We start from the raw sequence: 23264 nt of genomic DNA on the forward strand, positions 1-23264 counted from the left end.
AAACTTCTCACCTATACCATCTATCCCACCTATTCTTGCTATTATATTATACAAGTTTAGTACTATACATGTACAAGTTCTTTAAACATTTTGGTCGAGCATTATTTGTCATTTTTAATTCTTTAAATGAATAGCAGTTTATTTAACGGGTTTAACACTTAGTTAAATGTAACAGAGTGAAAAATAAAAAGCAGGTGTTTTTTTCTTTACGCTGACAAACCTACTAACCACAAGACAGGAAGATGCAGATCACATCGACAGGAAGATGCAACATGAGGCTCCAGCAGCAGAACAGATGAACTGTTGCCGCAGAGTTTTTGTGAAAATGCATATTTGTTCAGCTACATCTCAGTCTCATAAGGTGTATACGCAACAATTTTCATCGGAATTATAACATCAGTTCATACATGACCTGTGTGGGCAGTGTTTCTCTTCCTTTCACACCTTAGGACAACTTCAAAAAATCCATGGTGAGTTTTACAAACTTCATCCTTTTTTTCTGACTCAGCCTTCTGCAGCAGACAGCTGGAGAAGGTTCCTGAAGCTGTTCCATCTTAACTGTGCACTTGAATATGTTTTTGCCCACTCACATATTGAGTGTGACTTGTAGAGCTGATTTACATGTTTTATTTATGCATATACACATATGTACTTTTCAGATTATCCTAATGTATAATTTTCTGCTGCCAATGATTGTAGATAAATTTTCAGAGCTATAGGGCTTTAGGGTTTTTGACACAGGCTTTCCTTTGACACCTTTCACCAGTTGGCATTATTGTGTTGTTAAGTGGTCGTAGCTGTTGATACTTCGCCTAAACTTAACAACGGAAGATGGTAAACTGTTTTGAAGACAATTAACATCTGGGGTTTTTGAATAAGTTTCCTGTGCGACATGTTACGTGATCACAAGTAAACCACACAGGAAGGTGTCGGCTATTTCCCGTATGTGTCATGCAACCTCAGACTTCATTTAAATACATCTGTGTCTGCAGAACTTTCACTGCAACATTGCAGCAGAAGCACAAGTTTATGAGTGCATGCATACGTGTCAATCTGAACAGTGTTTCACTATTAAAATTAGAGAAACAATCTTGTTCCTGAATATTTTATTAAGATAAAGTTGGATATTTTATCTGAAAATGAGATTACTTTTCTAATGAATTAGACTGCTCTCACAGTAGGTGCTGATTTACTTCAAGTGCATGTTTCGAATAACTAATCCAGTTTTCCTTTACTTTTACTGGATAAAATTTTGACATGTAATATATTTATGTATTACAAAGACTTTTTATACTGCAAAAAAGAGCAATAAGAATGGACTCTATGCACAGCCCCACTACTTCCTGAACCCCAAGTGGGTCCTTTATTTCCTGTCTTTCATTATTGGACACACTGATTAATCCAGGTGTGTCTAAATAATCAGCGCACACAACAAGGAGCAGCAGGCACACCCGGATTAATCAGTGTGTCCAGTAATGAAAGACAGGATATGAAGGAGCCACCTAGGCTTCAGGATGTAGTGGGGCTGTACATGAAGCCCACTGTTCAAAATGTTGGTTTTCGTGAACATACAAATCCACTATTTTTACAATCTAAAACACAGGAGTCAAACATGTGGCCTGGGGGCCAAAGGGTCCAGTCCAGCCCTTGGGATGAATTTGTGAAATGTAAAAATAAGATATTAACAATCCTTTTAGTTCAGGTTCCACATTCAGAGCAATTCCATCTCAAGTGGGCAGGACCAGTAAAATACTATCATAATAACATGTAAATAATGACAACTCCAAATTTTTCTGTTTGTAAATGTAAATATTTTTATGTTTTTACACTAAAACAAAGTATAATTTCACAAAAATTGTGAATAACCTGAACAAATATGAACAACCTGAAATGTCTTAAGAGAAGTAAATACAATTTTAACAAGATTCTGCCTGTTATTAAATGTTTTGTGTATTTGTAGATCTACTGCGATCTGTAAGTTATGATGTACATGTGTAAATGACAATATTGTAAAAAAAAAAAAAAAAAAAAAAAATTGCACTTATTTTTTCAGTTTGTTCATGTTATTCACATCTTTTGAAAGGATAGTTTGTAGATGTAAACCTTTTCATAATTTAAATGTACTTTTTTCACTCTAAAACATAGAGAAAGTTTGGAGTTGACATTATTTATATATCATTATGTTATTATTTTACTGGTTCAGCCCACTTCAGGTCAAATTTTGCCGTATGTGGACCCTGAACTAAAATGAGTTTGACACCCCTGATCTAAAACTTTAAAATTCATTGACCTTGTGGAGTTCAAAACTATTCAAATAATACATAAAGCAAAGAATAACTTACTGTCGGGCAATATTCAAGAAATGTTTTGTGAAAGAGAGGGAGGTTATGATTTCAGGGGAAAGTTAAATTTCAAGATTCAAAAAGTACACACTACATTAAAAAGTTTCTGTATCACCATCTGTGGAGTAAATCTGTGGAACAAATTGTGTGAGGAGATAAAACAAATATCAAACATAATTTAGTTTTAAAAAAGATATAAAGAATTAATTCTTGTGAGGTACAGTATTTAATAATGACAATGAGGCCTGTTTGTTTATGGATAATGTTGTATTGATAAATATGCTGTAATTATTGAAGAAAATTGTTGAATTGAGTCTGTTTGTATGACTGTACTGCCATGATCAGATTGTTGTGTGTAATTCAGTTACTGCATTATGTATTAGTTGTGGTTGAGTGCTAAAATTAGGAAAAATGTATTGTTTGATTCTTGTATTAAGTTAGTGATAAAGGTGTAAAAGCACTTGAGGGGTAGGATTAAATAAGTTTATACTTCTTCTTACACCTTTTCAACCATGCTAAATTCAGATTTGGACGTACTTGAAAATAGATTCTGTTCATTTAAATGTTATTTTGTTTTTGTCTTATTTTGCTTTGTTTTGTTTTATTTTGTTTCTTTACATGTTCGAAATAAATAGATAAATATTTATATTCATATCAACAGAAATGGAAAATAATATTGAATCAGTATATGTGTGTGAATCAACTATAGGATATTATTCTACTTATGTATAGATGTATATTCTATCTGTGTGTACGATTATTTTATGACTCAGTTCTTAGAATCAAGGCTTTTGAGTTTCAAGGATCACTTTTGTGCACCCTAACTCGCTCTGCTTTATACATTGTAGACTCAAGCGGGGATATCTGTGGCAAGAAAACATCAGATTTTGTCATGGAAAAGAAGACACATTATGATTCTATCATGGACCGAAGCAAACGTATTATGTGGCAGGATGACTGCTACGTGGATCTGCAGTCCACTTCCTCCTCTCAGTCATCACACACAGTGACCAAGGGTAGGTTTTCTGCTCTTCAAATTTGGATTTAATCGCACCAGAGACATTGCTGGCTTTAAGTTGCTTTTTGTCTGAAGCTGCTGTATTGTGCTTCCCTCCAGTCTCCTACTGTTTCAGCCTTTCCTGTCTTTTATCAGTCACAGAGAAGCCTGTAGGAGTCTACACAGCAGCGCGTATCCAAATACAACACAGTTACAGCCAGAGGGGGGATGGTGAAGGAGGATGTGTTTGAATAGGATAAGGACAGGCTGGAGATGTAGAATGCTATGACTTATAATAAAAGTAGCTAATTTACATGAATTAAGTTTAGAAGAATCTGGACTTCTGTTGAATCTAAATTGCCCATAGGTGTCAATGTGAGAGCGATTGGTTGTTTTGTCTCTGTGTCAGCCCAAAAATGAACTGCCAACTTGTCCAGGGTGTACTCCACCTTCGCCCATAAGTAGCTGGGATAGGCTCCAGCGAACCCTGTGACCCTAGAGAGAATAAAGCAGGTTCAGATGGTGAATGAATGAATGAACGTCTGTTGTTCTTCCCATCTATCTTAATTTCCATTCAGTCCATTCTGTATCTGATGGATGAAATGATGACGTTAGACCCCATCATTACCCACTCAATTACATGACAGAATAACCTGTCCTCCATCTGGAGTTCATAATTAAAGGCTTTTATGCTGTATTGTGTGAAGAAGAGCCATCATTACAATCAGTCTTCAAACTAATAAGAGACTATAGGTCATGTTAATATGGAAAGCTTTTTACCTTCACCAAGGAGGTTATGTTTTTGCCAGGGTTGGTTGGTTGGTTGGTTGGTTGGTTGGTTGGTTGGTTGGCAAAATAACTGAAAAAGTTATGGACGTATTTTGATGAAATTTTCAGGAAATATTGATACTGGCTGGGGGGGGGGCTGATCTGCTTTGGTGGAGGTCTGCGCTCTCCGAGTGCTTTTCTAGTTTGTTTGTTTTTTTTTGTAATGAGGGAAATTTTCCTGTTCTTGAGAGATGATTTGCATACGTTCTTTATTCTATAATTCTATTTTAAGACCATTAGTTAGTTGCTACTTTTATTCTTGCGAAGTTTCTGTGGAAATCCTGATAGTGCTAAGGAAGTATTGAGTATTCAGTCTTTCAGAAGTACTGACAACCACAAGATGCTCGCAGGACTCTTCACAAACATATCTCAGCATCCGACTATTTTGGGTACTTAGAGTGTTTTTTGTTTAATATTCTAAAGATTTTTTTTTCTCTCTTCCATCATTTTTGTCATCTATACAAAACAAATGGTCCAGGTAAGTTCTCATTCAGGTTTGTTTTATACTTTTATAAAAATAAGTGTGTCTGATTTTAGTGTTTCCAGGTAAGATGATTACATAAAGATTCAGAAACTTTTCATCTTTCCTCTTTTTGATGTGTATGAATGCTAAGTGGGTCTTTTCAGATGAAATGGTGATGGAGAATGTACAGGCTAGTCTTTTTTCTTTGCAGGATAATGCTTTCCCTGTATGTTCCACAAGTGCTGATAATAATCATTATCGATGTCAATGTTGCACACAGCTCTAAGCTTGTATATGTATAATCGAATGTCTGAGAAATGGGAATGGAAGTGGATGTTCTGTGTGGGCTTCAATACAACCCTTTGCCTTACGGATCAAACAGTATTTGTAGTACATCATATTAAGCTGTGGCATGGTGAATGGAAATCAATTTCGTCAGTAAAAAAATAGGAATTACATAGTGAAGAGGAGCAGTAGAGTCATGTCCATCCTAACAGGGGGCACATTGTCTGTTTATTAATTCTAATGATATATTTTTCTTTAAAAATTACAGACAACCTTTTCCTCTGTTGTTGTGGCTGATGCAATGGTGTGTTGCTTAAGTGGTTATTGTGGCATCACTTCCCTTTTAAAACATTAAAATGAAATATATTTACTTGTACAGACCACATACACATAGATATGAAGCCACAGCCCTGCCCTAAGTCAGGAGGTTGATAATCCAACAGGTACATGATCTTAGGTCAGATTTATACACAAAATTTCTTCCTTTTTACCGAAACATTTGTTCCGTCTTTAATGTAACTGTTAAAAACCATTCATGATGATGATGATGATCAGGAAGTTAAAGGTGCTGATCAGTGTGAATAGAATAGAATAGAATAGAATAGAATAGAATAGAATAGAATAGAATAGAATAGAATAGAATAGAATAGAATAGAATAGAATAAACTTTATTGTCATTACAAAATACCACTGTAGAGTGCAATGACATTTGGTTTTACATTCTGTAAATACAAACATCAGTTACAAAATCACAAATAAAAATATAAGTATAAAACAGTTAAGTAAAAAAGACAATGTCAGTATAAAAAAAACCATCAGGTAAAACACACACACACACACACACACACAAGAGTGAGCCTAGTGTGACTATGACGATAGTGTTTGTTCTTTTTAAGTAAAGTGGTTAGTGCAATGTCCTCAGTCAGCAGCAGAGTGCAATTACATTATTAAGTGACGAAAGTGATTGTGTGTTCTGGTTAGGTAGGTAAAAATAAATGAATAGCCTCATGATGATAATAACAGCTATTAATAACAAGGGTTGAAGTTTGTGCAGCTGTGTATTTTTGAGTTCCATTGGTTACTGCATCAGACACTGTTTTATGATTGTCATAAAGTCACAGATCTAAAAAGTCAAACCAGCAGAAGTAGGAAAATGACTTGAGCTGCAAGTTTGTAAAAGAAACATGAATAATCCAAATTTAGCTCTAATATCATTTAAATATACAATAATGATGACTACTTTGAATATGAGTTTCACCATCTACTCACATTTAATGAAAATACGTGAAGTCTCTGTTGAAGAGGACACATTTGAGGACAGCAACAGCGTGACCAAATGAGCTTAAAATGAAGATAACTGAGTGTATTTTTAAATGGATCACATTCTCCCAAAAATGTTGGAAAATAAATTCAGTCATGTTAAATGTTATTCCCTGTTTCTTGGTCTTTGTATTTTTTAGAACATCTAAACACACTACAAAAGTCTGCTTTTTTAATCACATGAGTATGTAAGTCCTTACAGAAGAAAATTTTAAACTATAAAGTGTGCATTTTATCAGAATTATATGTCAACACCTTTGCAATGGTGTTTTAGAGAAATCAGAGGAGGTGTTGTGAGTGGAGCCTGAAAGAATGAAAGGGATTCATGCAAAGTTGAGGTTATTTAAAAACCTAAAAAATTGGGACACCTGAGATTTTAGATTTTTCCCCACTTTTTTTATGTTTTCATGTAGATATTAGTTGGATCAACAAACACCAAGACCAGCTGCAGCGTTTCATAACAAGCCCCTTTCTAGAGGGGATGTTGACCCACCTGAAAAAAGTGGGTGTGTTGAGTTCAGCTGAGGAAACCAGGATCCTGAAGGCGGGCCAAATACAGGATCAGGTGAACACACTCACTACTATTATCTCTGGAAAGGACGCTCAAAGCTCTGATACCCTGCGAGACTTTGTGGAGAAGTCAGATTGTCCGGAGGCCCAGCTCATCTTAAACCATGGTAAACACAAAAACTCGTTATAGATTTAAAAAATAAATACATTATAGGCTTCAAGTTTGGGAGGACCAGGGGGGCCACAGTATAAACATATAACATTTAATCAAACTTATCCAATAGACAATATAATAAAATGCAAATACATTAAAATACATTAATCCATCGATCCATTAGGACTGTGTCTTCATTTTACATCTTGTGCTGCTTTCCCAGTCCTTTCTCCTATTCCATGTGCTGCTAGACTCTCCTTGTCCTCCTGGTTCCTGTAGGATTCAATAGTTCAGACTGTAATAGTAAATTAGCAGTAAAACAAGTTGTTAATGGAAATAAAAATTTAAATGAAGTAAATAACTGTTACAAAGAGTATTGCAATGCAAACTGCTATTAAATAAAATTGCTTATAAAAATTAGCCATTAAGAAACAATGTTTTTGTAAATAATAATAATATATTTTATTTATAGGCACCTTTCTTGGCACTCAAGGACACCGTACAGTAAAAATTAATAAATAAGTAATAAATATAGATAGTAATATAGAGCATCATGTGCTACAAGCATCCTTTTTTTTTAACTAGAAAAACAAAGCAGAAGAAAAAACAACACTGAAAAGTATTGACATTTTGAGATAAGTTGTAAGAACTCTGGAAGATAAAGAGGTTCATTCAGTGAAAGCAGTAATGACTAATGTTTTCTAAAATATGTTCTGTTTGATGTAGATGTTTTTGATCTGCCTACTAAACCCATGACCTGTTCACTCCTGTTATCAGCCTCTTAATGTGAGGTACAGTAAAGCATCAGGATCAAAGAGCTAAATGTATTATGTACCTTTACTTACAGACTCTATGGTGGAGGCGCACAAAGGGGTGCTGTTAAGACGATATGAGCAGCACCGAGATAGAGACTCCATCAGCTGCTCCAAACTCGACATTACCTCAAGACCCTTACTTCTGGTCGATGGACTGTCTGACCTCCAGCAAAAGGAACATGACCTGATGCAGGTGGGGGCGACGCGAGGAGGGAAAAGAAATCACCTCAGACAGCTGGGGTTGGACAAACTCTTGGAACCCTTGACCCGGGTCAGTCTGCCTCCCAGGGTCTCCCTTACAGCAGGAGTTGCTGGTATCGGTAAGACCACCTGGGTCCGACACTTCATCAAAAAGTGGAGCCAGGGGTCCGTCTGTACAGATGTAAGCTTTGTCTTACCTTTCACATTTTGTGAGCTGAACTCTTTGGAGAAGCTTTCAGCTGAGAGGCTGGTGAAGCTGGCTTTTCCTCATTTAACAGAACCCAGTCTGGTTCTGGGTGGCTCCTGTCGGACCCTGCTCATACTTGACGGTTTGGATGAATTTCACTGCACCTTGAATTTCTCAGATGCAGCTCCCTGCAGTGACACAAAGAAAGAAGTGTCTATTGAAGACTTGGTGACTAACATCATCCGGGGAAATCTGCTCCCAGATGTAGCTGTGTGGGTGACATCAAGGCCAGGAGTGGCCTCACTAATCCCTGGTGGATTAGTTGACAGGGTAACAGAAATCCCAGGATTCAGTCCTGCTGACATTCAGATCTTCCTAGACCACCATTTCTCTGAGATGGATTATGCCAGCAAAATATGGGCACACTTGAGGTCCCATAAGATCTTAATGGTGATGTGCTACATACCCTCCATTTGCTGGATAGTGGCTGATACCCTCATGTACATCATGCAGAGTGAAACTCAGGAAAATCTTCCAAGGACATGCACTGAACTTTATGCCCACTTTTGCTCTATGAGGGCAGAGGTGGGTGAGCCAAGAGGCAGGGAGTCTGTAAAGATGGAGCAGCTCCATGGGAGCAATCGTAAACTGTTTGGAAATCTTGGAAGGCTGGCATTTTATGGGCTCCTTAAGCACAAATACACTTTCAGTGAGCAGGACCTCAGGGCTTATGGGATAGACCTGCTATCAATTCAAAGCAGTCTTGGTAGTGGAGTTCTAGTTCGGGAGGAGTCCACCATGTACACAGCGTACAGGTTCACTCATTTGACATTACAGGAGTTTCTTGCAGCTACATTCTACTATGTTTCTTCCAAGCGTGCCATCTTTGACTTGTTCTCAGAAAGTACCATGTCTTGGCCTAAGATTGGCTTCCAGAACCACTTCAGAAACGCCTTCCAACACTCGCAACAAGCTGAAGATGGACACTTGGATGTATTTGTTCGCTTTTTAACAGGTCTGTTATGTCCAGTGGCACTGAAACCTCTTGCTGGGCTTCTGACTCTCGGGAAAGACGATGGCAATCAGAAGCCATGGGCTGCTGGGTTTTTACAGAGCCACTTAGCTGGTGGCGGTTGTGTTGTGTCCCTGCGAGCCGTGAACCTGGCCTACTGCTTACAGGAGCTACAACATACAGAGCTGCTGCGGAGTGTGGAGGAGGATTTACGGCTTGGAAGCCTAGCTGGGAAGTTATCAAGGGCTCAGTGTGTGGTTCTGGGCTACCTGCTTCATGTGTCTCCAGAGTGCAGTGAGCAGACTAACTTAACAGGCTCCCTGAACTACACCACAGTCAAGTGTCTGCTCCCACAGCTGCTGTACTGCAGCCATCTGAGGTGAGCTCCTCAAGGCAGTGTCACAACTGAACACAATAGGACAAAGATGTAACAGTGAACAAAACATTTCATATTCTCATAGGTTAGAGAATAATCATTTCAAAGATGATGTGATGGAATTGTTGGGAAGCCTCCTGAGTGCCAAAGACTGCCACATCCAGAAAATCAGGTGAGATCACACAATATACATTTTCTGTGGAGCTACACTAGTACAAGAACATTTACTTGACTAATAGCTCTTAACCACACAGGTTCTTTGATTGCCCACATACTGGGTAAAATGTTCGAACTTCAACTATACAGTGGCAGTTTGGTGTGATGATTGTTCCATTACTAATAATACCTTTTTGATCAACCCTCTCAGTTTAGCTGAAAATGCCGTCAGCAGCAAAGGTGCCAAAGCACTCAGTCGAGCCCTCCTGGTGAACCGGACACTAACTTCTCTCAAGTGAGATTACATTAAATTTTCACTTTCTTTTTTGTATTTTTTTATGTATTGAAATGGAAGTTGACTGAGACACATTTGGTTTAAATTAGCTTTGTGTAAATAATTGTGTATCTTACATCAGAGGATTACAAAGGAATAAAAAGTGCCAAACCTTATTAGTACTCATTAGTAGCTTGTGTAACACACAGATTAATTCAAAACAGTTCACTACAGATTTTAAATTATATTATCTATAGTCACCTGGGACTTAATTTATGTTATAATGAAGTGTACCTAATAAAGTGGCAAGTGGTTGTATTATATAGTGCTGATGTAGCCCATCTGCATGAAGTTCATGATAATGATAATGCTAAACTTTATTTTGAACATAAGTAGGAATAAAATATGAAGGTAAAAAAAAGGCAAAAAGAAATTATACATTTAGAAAGAACACTCTAAAATATTGAAGGTAATACAGGTTTTGGTGTGTTGTGTAGTCAGAGATGCTCTACTGCATCCCTTGGTTGCACCCGGTGTTTTTTTGAATTACAGTTACCTCAATGCAGCATGGCAATTTTCCTCTGACGTCTGAGAACGGCCACTTGATATTTTCTCCCTTTCAGCTATTCTCTGTAAACACTTGAAATGGTTGTGTATGAGAATCCCTGGAGATCAGCAGTCTCTGAAATCCTCAGACCAGCACCAACAACAATGCCACACTTTAAGTCATTTGAATCACCTTTTTTCACTATTCCTATGATCTGTTTGAACCATGTCTTCACACCTAAATCCACTAGGTTGTAGCCATGTGATTGGCATATTAGATATGTGCATTACTGTACTGTTGAACTAATGTACTTAATAAAGCAGCCATTTAGTGTAAATGTACTACTAGATACGACTGTATAATATATGCAAATTTATTGATTATAATTGTCCTTTATACCACAACCTTAACAAATGCAAACTAATGTAAGGAATCCCAAAAACCTGATATTCTTATAGACTTTTTTATTCATATTCAACACACTGCTTGTTTGAAATGTGATTATGCTTATGTTATTCATGGTTTAGTCTTCGGAACAACAACATTGGCTCTAAAGGTGCAAAGTTCCTCGCAGAGGCTCTGAAAATGAACCAAACACTGATATCAGCCAAGTGAGTATAAGAACTACAGATTTAGAGTTTTATGCAAAGTGAACTTATACTTTGACATAGTGTGAACTGATCTATTTTCAACACCTTCCATCAGTTTCCAGAATAACAACATTGAAGAGGAAGGTGCTCAGGCCCTTGCAGAGGTACTGCAGTGCAACCGCAAACTGGTATCACTCAAGTGAGTTTCATTTTGTTCAGTTTGTGTTTTCTACTGATAATAAGTAATTTCTGTATTATTAATGTATTTTTTCTTACATATTATGTTATTTGATGATACAGTGTACAGAAGAATTTGATTGGAGCAGGTGGAGCCAAAAGGATTGCTGAAGCCCTGAAGACAAACCGGACTCTCACTAAACTGATGTAATCTTTTGCCACTTTACTAATCTGTGTCTTCTTACACTGTTCACACATCAGTTCAGCTGGTGACAGACCTTTTTACCATTAAACCGTAGTTTAGTTTAGCTTTAATGTTCTGCTGCCACCTGCAATTGCACCTGACATGTCTTTCCTTCTATTTCTGTGTCTACCTGCAGTCTCTGTAGTAACCAGCTTGGGGATAAAGGAACAGTAGCGCTGGCTGAGGCTTTGACAATTAACCAGACACTGCTCTCACTTCAGTCAGTATCCTTTACACAGGAGTTCATAGTACCTTCCAATACAACCTTCAACTATACTCATGATACATTTCAATGCTTTGGGTCTTTGGGCACAAACTGTGGTTTTTATGTTGGCAGACTACAGAGCAACTCAATCAGCAACAGAGGAATGACAGCTTTAACAAAAGCATTAAGGCTGAATCATGGCCTTGTGTCTTTAAAGTGAGTCTTACCATCCCTGTGAAGCTTCCATTCATTTCATTTCAGATCACGTCTTTACCACTCCAACTGTCACAATTGTGTTTTCTCTCAACACTTTCAATATTCTTATGTGCGTATTCAGTTTAAGGGAAAACTCCATTGGGGTAGAGGGTGCGAAGAACATGGCCCATGCTCTCCAAGAGAATAACTCCCTCCAGAATCTCGAGTGAGTCACCTCATTAGTAGCATGTAGTATTACCCCAGAGTGGCAGAGAAATATCAGACTACTGGGTGCATGGTGTGTCACTTCAGGCAGTTGTTTGATGGAAAAGGACAAATCCTGTGAGATCAGAGCATCCAATGTGTGTATTTGATGATATATAGTGACACCAGCAACTTAAATTCACATAATTGTCAGTATTTCTTTGATCACCTTTAACCCTCCGGTATCCCGTCCAGCAAGGCCCTTACTAAGCACCAAGTGTGACATTTTCACACACTTGTGGAATAATGTAAAAAAAAAAATAAAAATTCATACAGTTTGTTTTTAACTCTTTTACACTTTTTTTCTATTTTATCAACTTGAGCCATAAATAAAAATACCAAATACTCAATAATTCTCACATTTTTTTAACCCTTTAAATGCTGTGTTTGTAATGTAAACAAACAATTTTTTTTGAATGCAAAAAACACAAAAAAAATATTTTTTTTTCAATATACTACATAAAAAGTGGATCACATATTATTTGATTTTTTTCATCCTGGCATATGTCAATTATTAATTCCAACATTAGTTAATTTGCATTATTATTTTTGGCACTAGGTCAAATGTTCAAAAATACGAGCATCTGTCACCAAGTGTGAAAAAAGGCACACCTATAAACCAAACTATTAAATATTATATATTGATTTATTTTTCTGCTCAAATTTGGTTTTATTTTTGTAAATCAAGGTCAGCCCTAATCATACATATCAAATAATCATTCATTTTAGATTTTGTTAACCCTTTATACAATCTCTTTTTATCATGATGTCACTATATTTGTGGATTCAAAAAACACAAAATATGATTTTTTTTTTTTCAAAATACTACATAAAAATTGGATCACATATTATTTGATTTTTGCAGCCTGGCATATGTCAATGATTAACAGCAACATTAACAACGTTAATAAATTCATTTAGACCCTGACCTCTCAAATGAAGCCCAGATATCAGTAAAAGCATGATTTATGCCTTAATGGCTTTCAGATCAAAAACAGTGGTTATAATGGAAGAAATAGTGTGTTTTAGGCACACTTGGGAGACAGATGCTAGTCTTGTAATTTTCTTTTGTTTATAATGTGCAAATTTTAGTTGGTGGCCAGAATTTCAAAGATCATGTGAAAATGAACAACTTTTGAATTCTAACCTCATTTAAATTGTGAAAAATAATATAAAGTTTTTTAACACGAAGTGCAAAGTGTGCCTAAAAAGCGCACCCGGATACCGGAGGGTTAAAGTGTGACTTTCAGATATCAATCATTTTGAATATGAACATGCACAAAATATCAAGAGACTAAGAACTCAAATAGTCTTCCATATGCTTCTCCTTTTCTCTCTCTCTGAATTTGTGTGTTTGTGCGTGTGTTTCCAGTCTCACAGCAAACCTCTTACATGATGAAGGAGTACAAGCTATAGCTGGGGCAATCAAGGTTAATCAAGCTCTCACCTCTTTGCAGTAAGTGAGGGTCCAGGTACAAACACACGTCCAAAAACATTTAAGATTTCAAGTATTTTTTTTTTTTTTTTTAATAAAACACCAGCCACCTGATGACAAGGTTAATTATGCAAGATTAAGACAGAATTTATACATAAAGCAGATGTAGTAAATGCAAATGAAGTATCCACTAATAGTAAATGTGGTAAAATACAATACAACCCTGAGTTGGGACGGGGTGTAAAATGTCAATGAAATCAGAGTGCAATGATTTGCAAATATTATAATCCACAATTGTGTACAGAAAACATATCAAATGTTAAACTGGAGAAATTGCACAATTTCAAGAAAAAAATCAAGTAATTGGGAATTTGATGGCAGCAAAGTCATTTCAAAAAGTTGGGATGGGGCTGACAAAATGCTGGACATGTTACTGGTACTGAAAAGAAACGACTGGAGGAACATTTTGCCACAAGGAAAAATGATTGAACATAAAAAGAGTATCTTAGTAAGGCAGAGACTTTCAGAACCAAATGTGGGTAAAACGTTAATCAGATCATCTAAAGAAAACTCTCCAACATATCATTGTGGAGATTTTGAATCATCTACCATGCATGACATAATGAAAAAGTTCTAGACTCTGGAGAGATCTCAGTGCCTAAAGAAGAGGCCAAAAATCAAGATCTGGTACCTGATGAATAATGATATTGTTGTGACCTGAGGCTACTGCATAAAATTAGCCATAATTCTTTGATGGGAATCACTGCATGGTGGCAAGGCAAGGCAAGTTTATTTATATAGCACATTTCATACACAAAGACAATTCAGTGTGTTTTACATAAATTAAGCAACATAAAGAGGGAAAATAAACAAGTGTTTAAGAAATAAAAGATCTGAATGTTAAAAATATATTTAGAAAGAAATACAGGAAACATGCAACAATAAAAGAACAGAAGAAAACACTATAATCTATATTTAAATGATTAAAAGAATACACAGTCGTCCAGACGTACAAAGAAATAAGAATTCATTAAGTCTCACAGTCCAAAAACAAAACCGTGTTAGTTCTAAAGTTCATTCACTGGCACATGAAAAAGAGAAATCTGCTCCCAGAGATGTAGCTGTGTGGGTGATGTCAGAAAATTTTGGGGCAAATCTAAGCTCTACTAAAAATTTGTTCCAGTTGTGGTGTAGCAGACTCAGGAACATTTCCAGAAGTCACTATCTGTGAACACAGTTGACCTTGCCATCCACAAATACAAGTAACATTATCATTTAAAGCAAAGTCCATACGTGAACGTGATCCAGAAAGGCTACCGTCTTCTCTGGGCCAGAGATTCTTTAATGTGGACTGAGGCAGGATGGGAAACTGTTCTATGGTCAGATTAACCAAAATTTGAAATTCTAGGGAGCATAAAGCTTATTATCAGCATTCAGGTCAAAAGGCTGCATCTCTGATGGTATGGGGACGCATTAGCTTTTATACAGTGTTTTTCAACCTTGGGGTCAGGACCCCATGTGGGGTCACCTGGAATTAAAATGGGGTCGCTTGAAACTTTCAGTAATTGATAAAAAAAGAAAAAAAAAAACAATGTATGGTGAGTTGAAAGAGACAATCACAATCCATAAAAGACATTACAAACTGTGAAGCTGAAACTGAAGCCCTGTGGTACTGTTTATCTTTCAAATGTTCATTGTGGTCAGTTTCAGATGCTGCAGCTCCTTCATAATTCATAGTTTGAGTTCTTGTTTGTTCAGTATTAATTGTCAGCCTTGTAAATCCAAACTGGACTGACTGTACATATCCTGACCAAGGAAAATAAAATTCTCCCTTTGTGCAGTAATCTACTCCTGGCTTTTCTGCCTCTATCCATAATAATATACATTATATACATCAGCCTAAATTTCCGTATATTGCCAACATAGTATAGCGAACTATCACATGATCAAAAACAAATTAATTTTAGCTAAAAAATGTCTCTTTTTTGAATGTCTGGGGTCACCAGAAATTTGTGATGTTAAACACACAAGCCAAAAAAGGTTGAGAACTACTAGCTTATGGAATGGGCAGCATGCACATCTAGTAAGGCACTACCAATGTTGAAAAGTATAAAGAATTTTTTTGTTTTTAATAACATATGCTCCCATCAAGACAACACTAACCATATCCTGCATTTATGACAACAGCATGGATTCAAAGTAGAAGAGTCCAGGTCCTGAACTTGTCCGTCTGCAGTCCAGACATTTCACCAACTGACAACAGTCGGCACATATGACCCAGGACGATCAAACAATTAAAATTTTATATCAGACAAGAATGGAGCAACATTCCTCTCTAAATACTGAAGTAACTGGTATCCTCAGTTCCCAGATATTGACAGACTATTGATAAAAGAAAAAGAGATGCTGTACAGTGGTAAACATGGCCCTGTTCAACTTTTTGGAAACATGTTGCTGTAATCAAATCTCAAGTTTAAGCATTTGATATGTTGTCTCATTTCTAATGTGAATAAAACATGGGTTTAAGACATTTGCAAATCACCTCAGTCTGGTTTTATTTACATCTTATGCAGCGTCCCAACTTTTTTTAGAAATGACGCTGTAAAACCTTAGCATTTACAGTGGAACAGGACTTTTCATCATTCCACTGTTTAGGAGGAAACAAGCAGTATTTCCCATGTTTATTTTTCTGTGTTCTTTTTACAGTCTCCAGTGGAATTTCATCAAGTCCTCTGCTACTAAGGCTCTGGCTCAAGCCCTGAGATCCAACACCACAATGCAGCTCTTGGAGTAGGTTTCACTATATGACACGTCTGCCTCTTACCCTACTCTGTCCTACACTCTGCCCTTGAACCAAAAACCCTCCAGCATCTCTATTTTTCTGCGCTCTATGTTTTGCACGTTGTTTCCCTTACTTGATTCGTTCATGCAATTATCCTGTCTTACTCTTTGTTAATTTTGTTTCAACAAGCACGTATTCTCTGCTTGCACTTTAGTCTCCATTTGTTCATAAAAGTGAAAAGTCTTAGAAAAACTATTTGTTAATGGATTGTGTGTACTTCAGTATTGATTTTTCCAAGAAATGTTTCTTTTACTTTCTACATTACACACAAATATCTGTACTCCTTCATTCTAAGAAAATGCTTGTTATTATTTTTTTTTTTTACTTTAAAGCATTTGAGGGGAAATATTGTTTTTATTTTTGCATTGCTGCACTCCTTCCCATCATCAAAATTGCTGTCAACCTAAATAGATGGGAAAACAATTCAACAAAATAGGATTCCTTATTGTTATTCATCATGTCATCTATGATTTTCTAATTTAAGTTTCATGATGTTCATTTTATTTACTTTGATTTAATGTTAAGAAGACAGCCAGTTTCTGCATAAAAGACATAACAACATGCCACCAACGTAAAAAAACATAATCAACAAACAGAAAGGACCACAAAAATTGCCACAATATTTCAATTTTTATTGCTGACAGTGACATTGACAATTATTCTTGGCTATTTTCAGTTTATAGATTGTGGTTTTACTTGCCGTCTTCATTTAGAATCTTTGTCAGTATATTGTGCATGCAACTCACTCTGAAATCAAACGTCTTCCTTTAACCCAGAGCTACTCAACTTCACAATGCTCATGGGCCACATTGTAAAGTAACTCTGTGTGCGTGGCCCACAACCTAAAAATTAATCATTTGATTTTTTGAGAGTATATAAAAGACATTTAAATTGTCAAGATAACATTCAATAACAAAATATTTTAAATGCATTCCAGTAAAAAAAAATTCATTAGGCTTTCTTGAAAGTAACATATGGTTTTGTTGACTGAATATTATACTTACCCTTATAGATCTATTTGTGACTGTTTTCTGTTTTTTACTTCATTGACAATAAAAAGCAAAAGGCCAAAAGTCTCTAGAACAAAAGATTGTCATAGATATCAAACTATAAAACGAGGCTTTACTCAGAAAATATGAAAAAAATGAAATGCAACTGTAGTAAATCACACAATGGTAAATATACTTGTTCTGCATATTAGCATATTTCTTCTTTTGTTACAAAAGTCTTATTTCAAACTTTTTAAAATGTTTTTCAAGCATTGTATTTGAGAAATTAACTAAATTACATCAAAAAACAGAGTAGGCTTTATTCCCAAAAACTAAAAATTAAAATTAAAAATAACCAATTGCTTATAAATCTGAATTGACTGACTACTCTAAAAAATTAAGTAAAAATTAAGTAAAAATTAAGTCTTGCACATCTACAAGACAAAAAAGACCACTACTGGTGAAAAACCAGCCATTGTTAAACAAAGCTGTTTAGTTGACCAACTTTCTTTCCTGAGCCATGAGGTATAAACAAATTAGATTAAATAACTAAATAGGTATGCTTTACTCACAGAAATGGTGCATATCAGAAACTATCTGTCTTCATCAAAAGTACAAAAATATATATTTACTGGTGACAATAAGCCACAAATCGCACAATTACAGTGGGTGGGCTGCATGCGGCCTACAGATTGAGTAGCACAGTTTTAAAGGAGTGATATTCTGCTTTTTTTAAATGGAATTATGCTTTTTAAAACATTTCCCTGTGGTCTACATAAAATGTAAATGCTATGCTTGGGTCTGAATTCTTCATTAAGTCAACTCCACAGGTCCATCTTCAACCCTATTTCTGAGTAATGACACCAGAAAGGTCGTTTTGAGCGCTGGCCCTTTAAATGCAAATGAGCCACTTCACACCTCACCCCCTCCAGGTTTTTAGCTGTGCTTTCTGTCTCGTTCAGCCACTTGTGTTCGTTAATACAACCAGCAACTGAACATTTTAGATAACTGGCTCGAAGTTTGGGCGTATTTTCAGTTCTTCAATCGCTGCTACTGATAAACAATTATGGCGTACTCTGAGAAATGTTCGTCTGAAGTTTTGGCCTCATATGTGGAAATGTTGTGATGTAACTAGCTAAAAAAATGTAACAAATTAAGAAGGAATTGAAAGGGGTTGTAGAAATCAAGATTATTAACGAAAACTAACGAAATGATGAAAACTAGAATTGAAAAAACATTTTCGTTAACTGAAATAAATAAAAACTATGATTAAAAATAAAAACGATAACTAACTGAAACTGTATTGTGTGTTTACAAAACTAACTAAAACGGATAAAATTTATGGATAAAATTCCCTTCGTTTTCACCTTTGTCAATGTCGGATTGATACGAAAGCGATTTATTTCCCTCAAGCAATTTTATCTAGCAGCACCATACGACACTTCACGGTCCGTCACTTGTGGTTTCCAGTCGTCTTCTGGTCCCCACTCTATGTGGAAACATGGAGACTAAAGTTGGGAGAAAGCAGCAGAGTTCTGTATGGGATTTATTTGAATATGCCAGCGAGGAAGATAAAAGATATGAAAAAACTAAAACTAAACTAAAACCAAGCATTTAGAAAAAAATAAAAACTAATAAAACTAGCGAACCTGCTCTAAAAACTAATCAAAACTAATTGAATCAGCGAAAAAAAGTCAAAACTAAATAAAACTAAACTATAATGAAAAATCCAAAACTATTATAACCTTGGTAGAAATCCACTCGATTTTTGCCGGAATTAATATAAAGATAGCTTTGCAGCACCTGGAGGGTTCAAATTCAAACTTTATGAACTGTTAGGGTCCAAATACACAAATAAATGTACCAAAGACTAATAAAAGTGAGTTTAGCAAAATAGGACCCCTTTAACCCATTACCAGCTGAACATACCACACATGGGTGGTTAAATGCCTTGCTCAATAGCCAATAATTTCTCTGCTGGACCAAGCAATTGAACCAGCAAGCTGCTTCTTCAACCATCTAGGCCACAGCTGCCCTTTCATTATGGTCCAGTTCACTTTGCACAGAAACAGCCAGTAGAAACATCACTCCAAAGTTTTCATTTTGCTTTTACACTGAAAACCTTTCTGAGTTCAATCAATAATTCTGCTCTAACCAGGGCTGTTTTCACACAAGTACTCATACTAAAGAAAGTATGTAAACAACATTTGACATGACCCCAATGTTCTTTTCATATTAACCCATAAAGACCTAAAGATCTACCGTCGACTAGAACTGTCTACTGATATAACTGCTTAATACCTGTTGATCTACTAATCCTATTAATACATGTAAATAATTGGGTGTAAAATGCAGTTTGTCATCTTTTCATGGTCATCAGATATGACTCATTTGGACATTCAGAGGCTCTGTATTTACCGTGGAAACACCGTCATTGTCTACAGCATTCATTCACCAGTAAAACCCACTGAGTTTGATAAGTGACAGTGGATGGACACACTTGGGTTATGTTCAGTTATTGATATACTTGCTGAAAAAGTCACCTTTTCTTCTGTTTTCTCTGTTTCTGATATAATAACCTTCAACTTTAATCTGAATTTTTATGAACATCTACATGATCAGTGAATTGAATATGAGAAAATGCATGATTTTTACTGAAAAAAGTGCAAAATACAGGGGATAATATTACAATGAATGGCAATAAATCATGTAAGAAAGGTTAAACAGAGAGACAAATTAATTTGGGAACTAACACAAAAGTCACACTGGGTCTTTATGGGTTAAATTGATCTCAGCTTAAATAGAAATCAGTGTTCTGCTGAAAACATCAGTGCAAACAAAAAGTGAGGGGATGTTATTGACTGATCATTTTATCATCTCTAAACAGTTCTGTGCATGCTCTGTCAAAGGATGGATTTTTTATTAATATACTATTCTCTGTTCTTTAATCAGTCTACAGGAAAATGCTATCGGCAACGAAGGCGTCATTTTTCTTGCCGAAGCTCTGAAAACCAACAGTTCCCTGCATACACTGTGGTAAGCGTGGCACTTGCTCAGCTCATGTTCAAGTTCAAATTGTTGCTGATCAACTTTTTGCTACAAATAGCCAAAAATTTCAGCAGTTTTTTTTGTTTTCTTTTGTTTTACTTTCTTTAGTCTCCAAGGAGTTTCAGCAGGCACAAGTGGCGCAGTTGCAATGGCAAAGTCTCTAATGACCAACCAAACCCTGCAAACATTAGAGTGAGTCAAGCTCTTCCTCATGTTAGGCTGTGTCTTTGTTTACTGACATTTAGACAAATACTATAAGACTGCAATTAAAAAACAGTCCAGCCTAACCTTATCTGTGTGAGTATTACTGCTCTTATCTCTTCTGCCAATTTCAGCTGACTGGTTGAAGTCCAACTAGAACAGTCTTTCATTGAACTGAATAAAACTAAGAACTCTTCGACTGAGAAGCGGTGTTATTCACCTCAAAGCTCTTTTGTTTCATTATAGGTCCAAAATTGTTCTTTTTAAGACCCTTACAAAACCAACCTCCAATTTCCTACATCTGATTTTGAGCAGGCCCACTGTTATTGTTGATGGCATGCAATAACGGATACATAGACCATGTCCTTCATCGGGACATTTCTTCCTCTGGGTGATACTTAAAACTCTATGGACCAAACAGAGTGGTTTTCTGTTTGTAAAATCAATACAGCTCTTTGATTTTTGTATTAACCCTTTCATGCATGAATTATGAGAACCTTGATCAAAATTTTTTTCCTGAGTGTTTTTATTCCTCTTTAGGCATGAAAAAAACAATGCGATTGAAAATTTTCTTATGAAAAAAAAAAAAAAATTTGAATAATTTAAAAAATGTTTAAAAAAAAAAAAAAAAAAAAAGTATTACAAAAATAATAATAATAATTTAAAAAAATCTTATGAACCTATTTTTCATGAAGTTGCAAAAATGTCCACTCAGCTGGACACCACACGTTTAATTTTTGATGCACAGAAACATGTATTTACTGATAAATTGTGTGAAAACCATGGGGAGGGCTTATTATTCTGGGGGTTTATGCTCAGAAGAGATCTATATAATGTGACCAATTCATGTCATAAAAGATATGTAGTGTCTAAAAACTTAAATGAAGATATGTGTAAAAAACCAAACAAAACAACAACAAAAAGAACAACAAAATCCATGAATATATAAGAGAACAGCTGTAGAATAGCTGTCCACTGGAGTGACCAGTATGCATGAAAGGGTTAAACTTTTCATTAGAAGAAAATTGGGTTATGCATGTTGCCCTTCAGTACATGACAGTAAGTCATAATAAAGTATATAATGAGAAGAAAGTAGATGAAGTGTTAAAATAAAATAAATTAATCTTAAAAAAAGGAAAATTGTCGCAACATTCTATTTTACTATTCACATATTTTTTCTGCTGCCTTTTTCAGTCTGCGAGGCAACGCTGTGGGGATGGAAGGAGCGAAGGCTTTGGCTAATGCTTTGAAAAGCAACAGGAGCCTCAAATCACTGAAGTAAGCCTAGAAAGGAGTTTATTATAATCCATGGCAATCATAAGTTCCATCTGTGCCTGCTTTAAAAACGATAAGAGCTACTGGTGATGCATTAGTTTACTCAGTTTGTGTGGAAAGGAATCCAACACGAAATGCACTTCAATATCATGAGGTTCATTTTTTTCAGCCCATGTTTTGGGGGAAAAAGATAAAACAAACATGAGCTCCCATCAGTTTGAATATATTTCTCATAATCAAGATTTGTTGTGAGTCTGTGCATTCTTTTACACCAGCAGCTGTGGCCAGAGGTGTTACGTGTTTCTCATTGTTTGTCCTTTTGCGTTGTTCTTGTGACATTGATTGCTATGTAATGTCCACAAGGAACCTCCTCAAATGTGGCAGAAAATTTCACTTGGCTTGAAGATTAAACTGATTAGAATTTGAAGTAAATGTAAAATTGTTGTGATTCTGTTGTAATTCTGTGATGACCATGTAGTGACAGATGCACATTAGAGCTAAAACCATACAGTAAAATACTGAATTTATCTGGGTGAAGTAAAATCTAAATTTACAATAAATGTGTGAAGAGAAAGAGTGACAAAGAAAAGCATGGACAAAATGCCAGAACATGTCACATATCTTCACCTTTTAAAAATATGATCATTAATTATTCAGAGATTTGTGCATCTAGTCTATTTGATAGCTAAAACATGTACTTAAGCCCTGATGCATATTTTCTCTGTGTCTGTAGTTATTTTAGGTGTAGTTATTTACACTTTCACCTTGGCTTTGCAGGCTAATTGTAGATAATTACATGTTTTTTTCACACTTGATATTTGCTCAGAGTGACACAGTAACGCCTTTGCATATAATTAGTTTACAGGAAAATTCCCTGGGTATGGATGGGGCCATATTCATTGCAACAGCCTTGAAAGGAAACCATCAGTTGACATACATCAAGTGAGTTGACTTTTTGTCATACATGCTTTAGACATGACTCTGTATGTAATATTCCCACAGAACAGATATGCCTTTATTCTCTTCAAGTAAGACAGTAACTGTTGTTTCTGTGTTTATGCAGTTTGCAGGGGAATGGCATTGGAGAGTCTGGGGCAAAGGTCATTTCTGATGCCATTAGAACCAATGCCCCAGGCTGCATGGTGGACATCTGAAAAAACAAACATGACATGATGGAGGTCATGGTACAGAAACAGCAATAGCCATTTTTTTCAACAAGTTTTGACTGTGCTTAAGTCAGTGTTTTTCAACCTTGGGGTCGGGACCCCATATGGGGTCACTTGGAATTCGAATGGGGTGGCCTGAAATTTCTAGTAATAGATAAAAATAAAT

At 36.0% G+C, this 23264-nt stretch overlaps 1 protein-coding gene across 1 annotated transcript; it reads left to right on the forward strand.

The window, feature by feature from the left end:
* Window positions 1-265: 265 nt before the first annotated feature.
* nlrc3 (NLR family, CARD domain containing 3) lies at window positions 266-23264 on the forward strand. The gene is made up of 19 exons (XM_030122693.1): window positions 266-470; window positions 3191-3358; window positions 6649-6912; window positions 7747-9493; window positions 9576-9662; window positions 9858-9941; window positions 10995-11078; window positions 11173-11256; window positions 11358-11441; window positions 11615-11698; window positions 11816-11899; window positions 12021-12104; window positions 13515-13598; window positions 16284-16367; window positions 20361-20444; window positions 20565-20648; window positions 21852-21935; window positions 22791-22874; window positions 22996-23264. Exons 2-19 carry the CDS (start codon window positions 3235-3237, stop codon window positions 23084-23086), a joined length of 3405 nt encoding a protein of 1134 aa, XP_029978553.1. The 5' UTR covers window positions 266-470; window positions 3191-3234; the 3' UTR covers window positions 23087-23264.

This window comes from Sphaeramia orbicularis, chromosome 19 (genome assembly GCF_902148855.1).
Source record: "Sphaeramia orbicularis chromosome 19, fSphaOr1.1, whole genome shotgun sequence".
NCBI lineage: Eukaryota > Metazoa > Chordata > Actinopteri > Kurtiformes > Apogonidae > Sphaeramia > Sphaeramia orbicularis.

What these genes read in the sequence shown, in the direction of transcription:
- nlrc3 (XM_030122693.1), top strand. Translation starts at nt 3,235, where the DNA reads ATGGAAAAGAAGACACATTATGATTCTATCATGGACCGAAGCAAACGT. An exon ending in CTGTACTGCAGCCATCTGAG is followed by an intron (nt 9,494 to 9,575) that starts GTGAGCTCCTCA and finishes ATATTCTCATAG; the next exon opens with GTTAGAGAATAATCATTTCA. An exon ending in CAAACACTGATATCAGCCAA is followed by an intron (nt 11,079 to 11,172) that starts GTGAGTATAAGA and finishes ACCTTCCATCAG; the next exon opens with TTTCCAGAATAACAACATTG.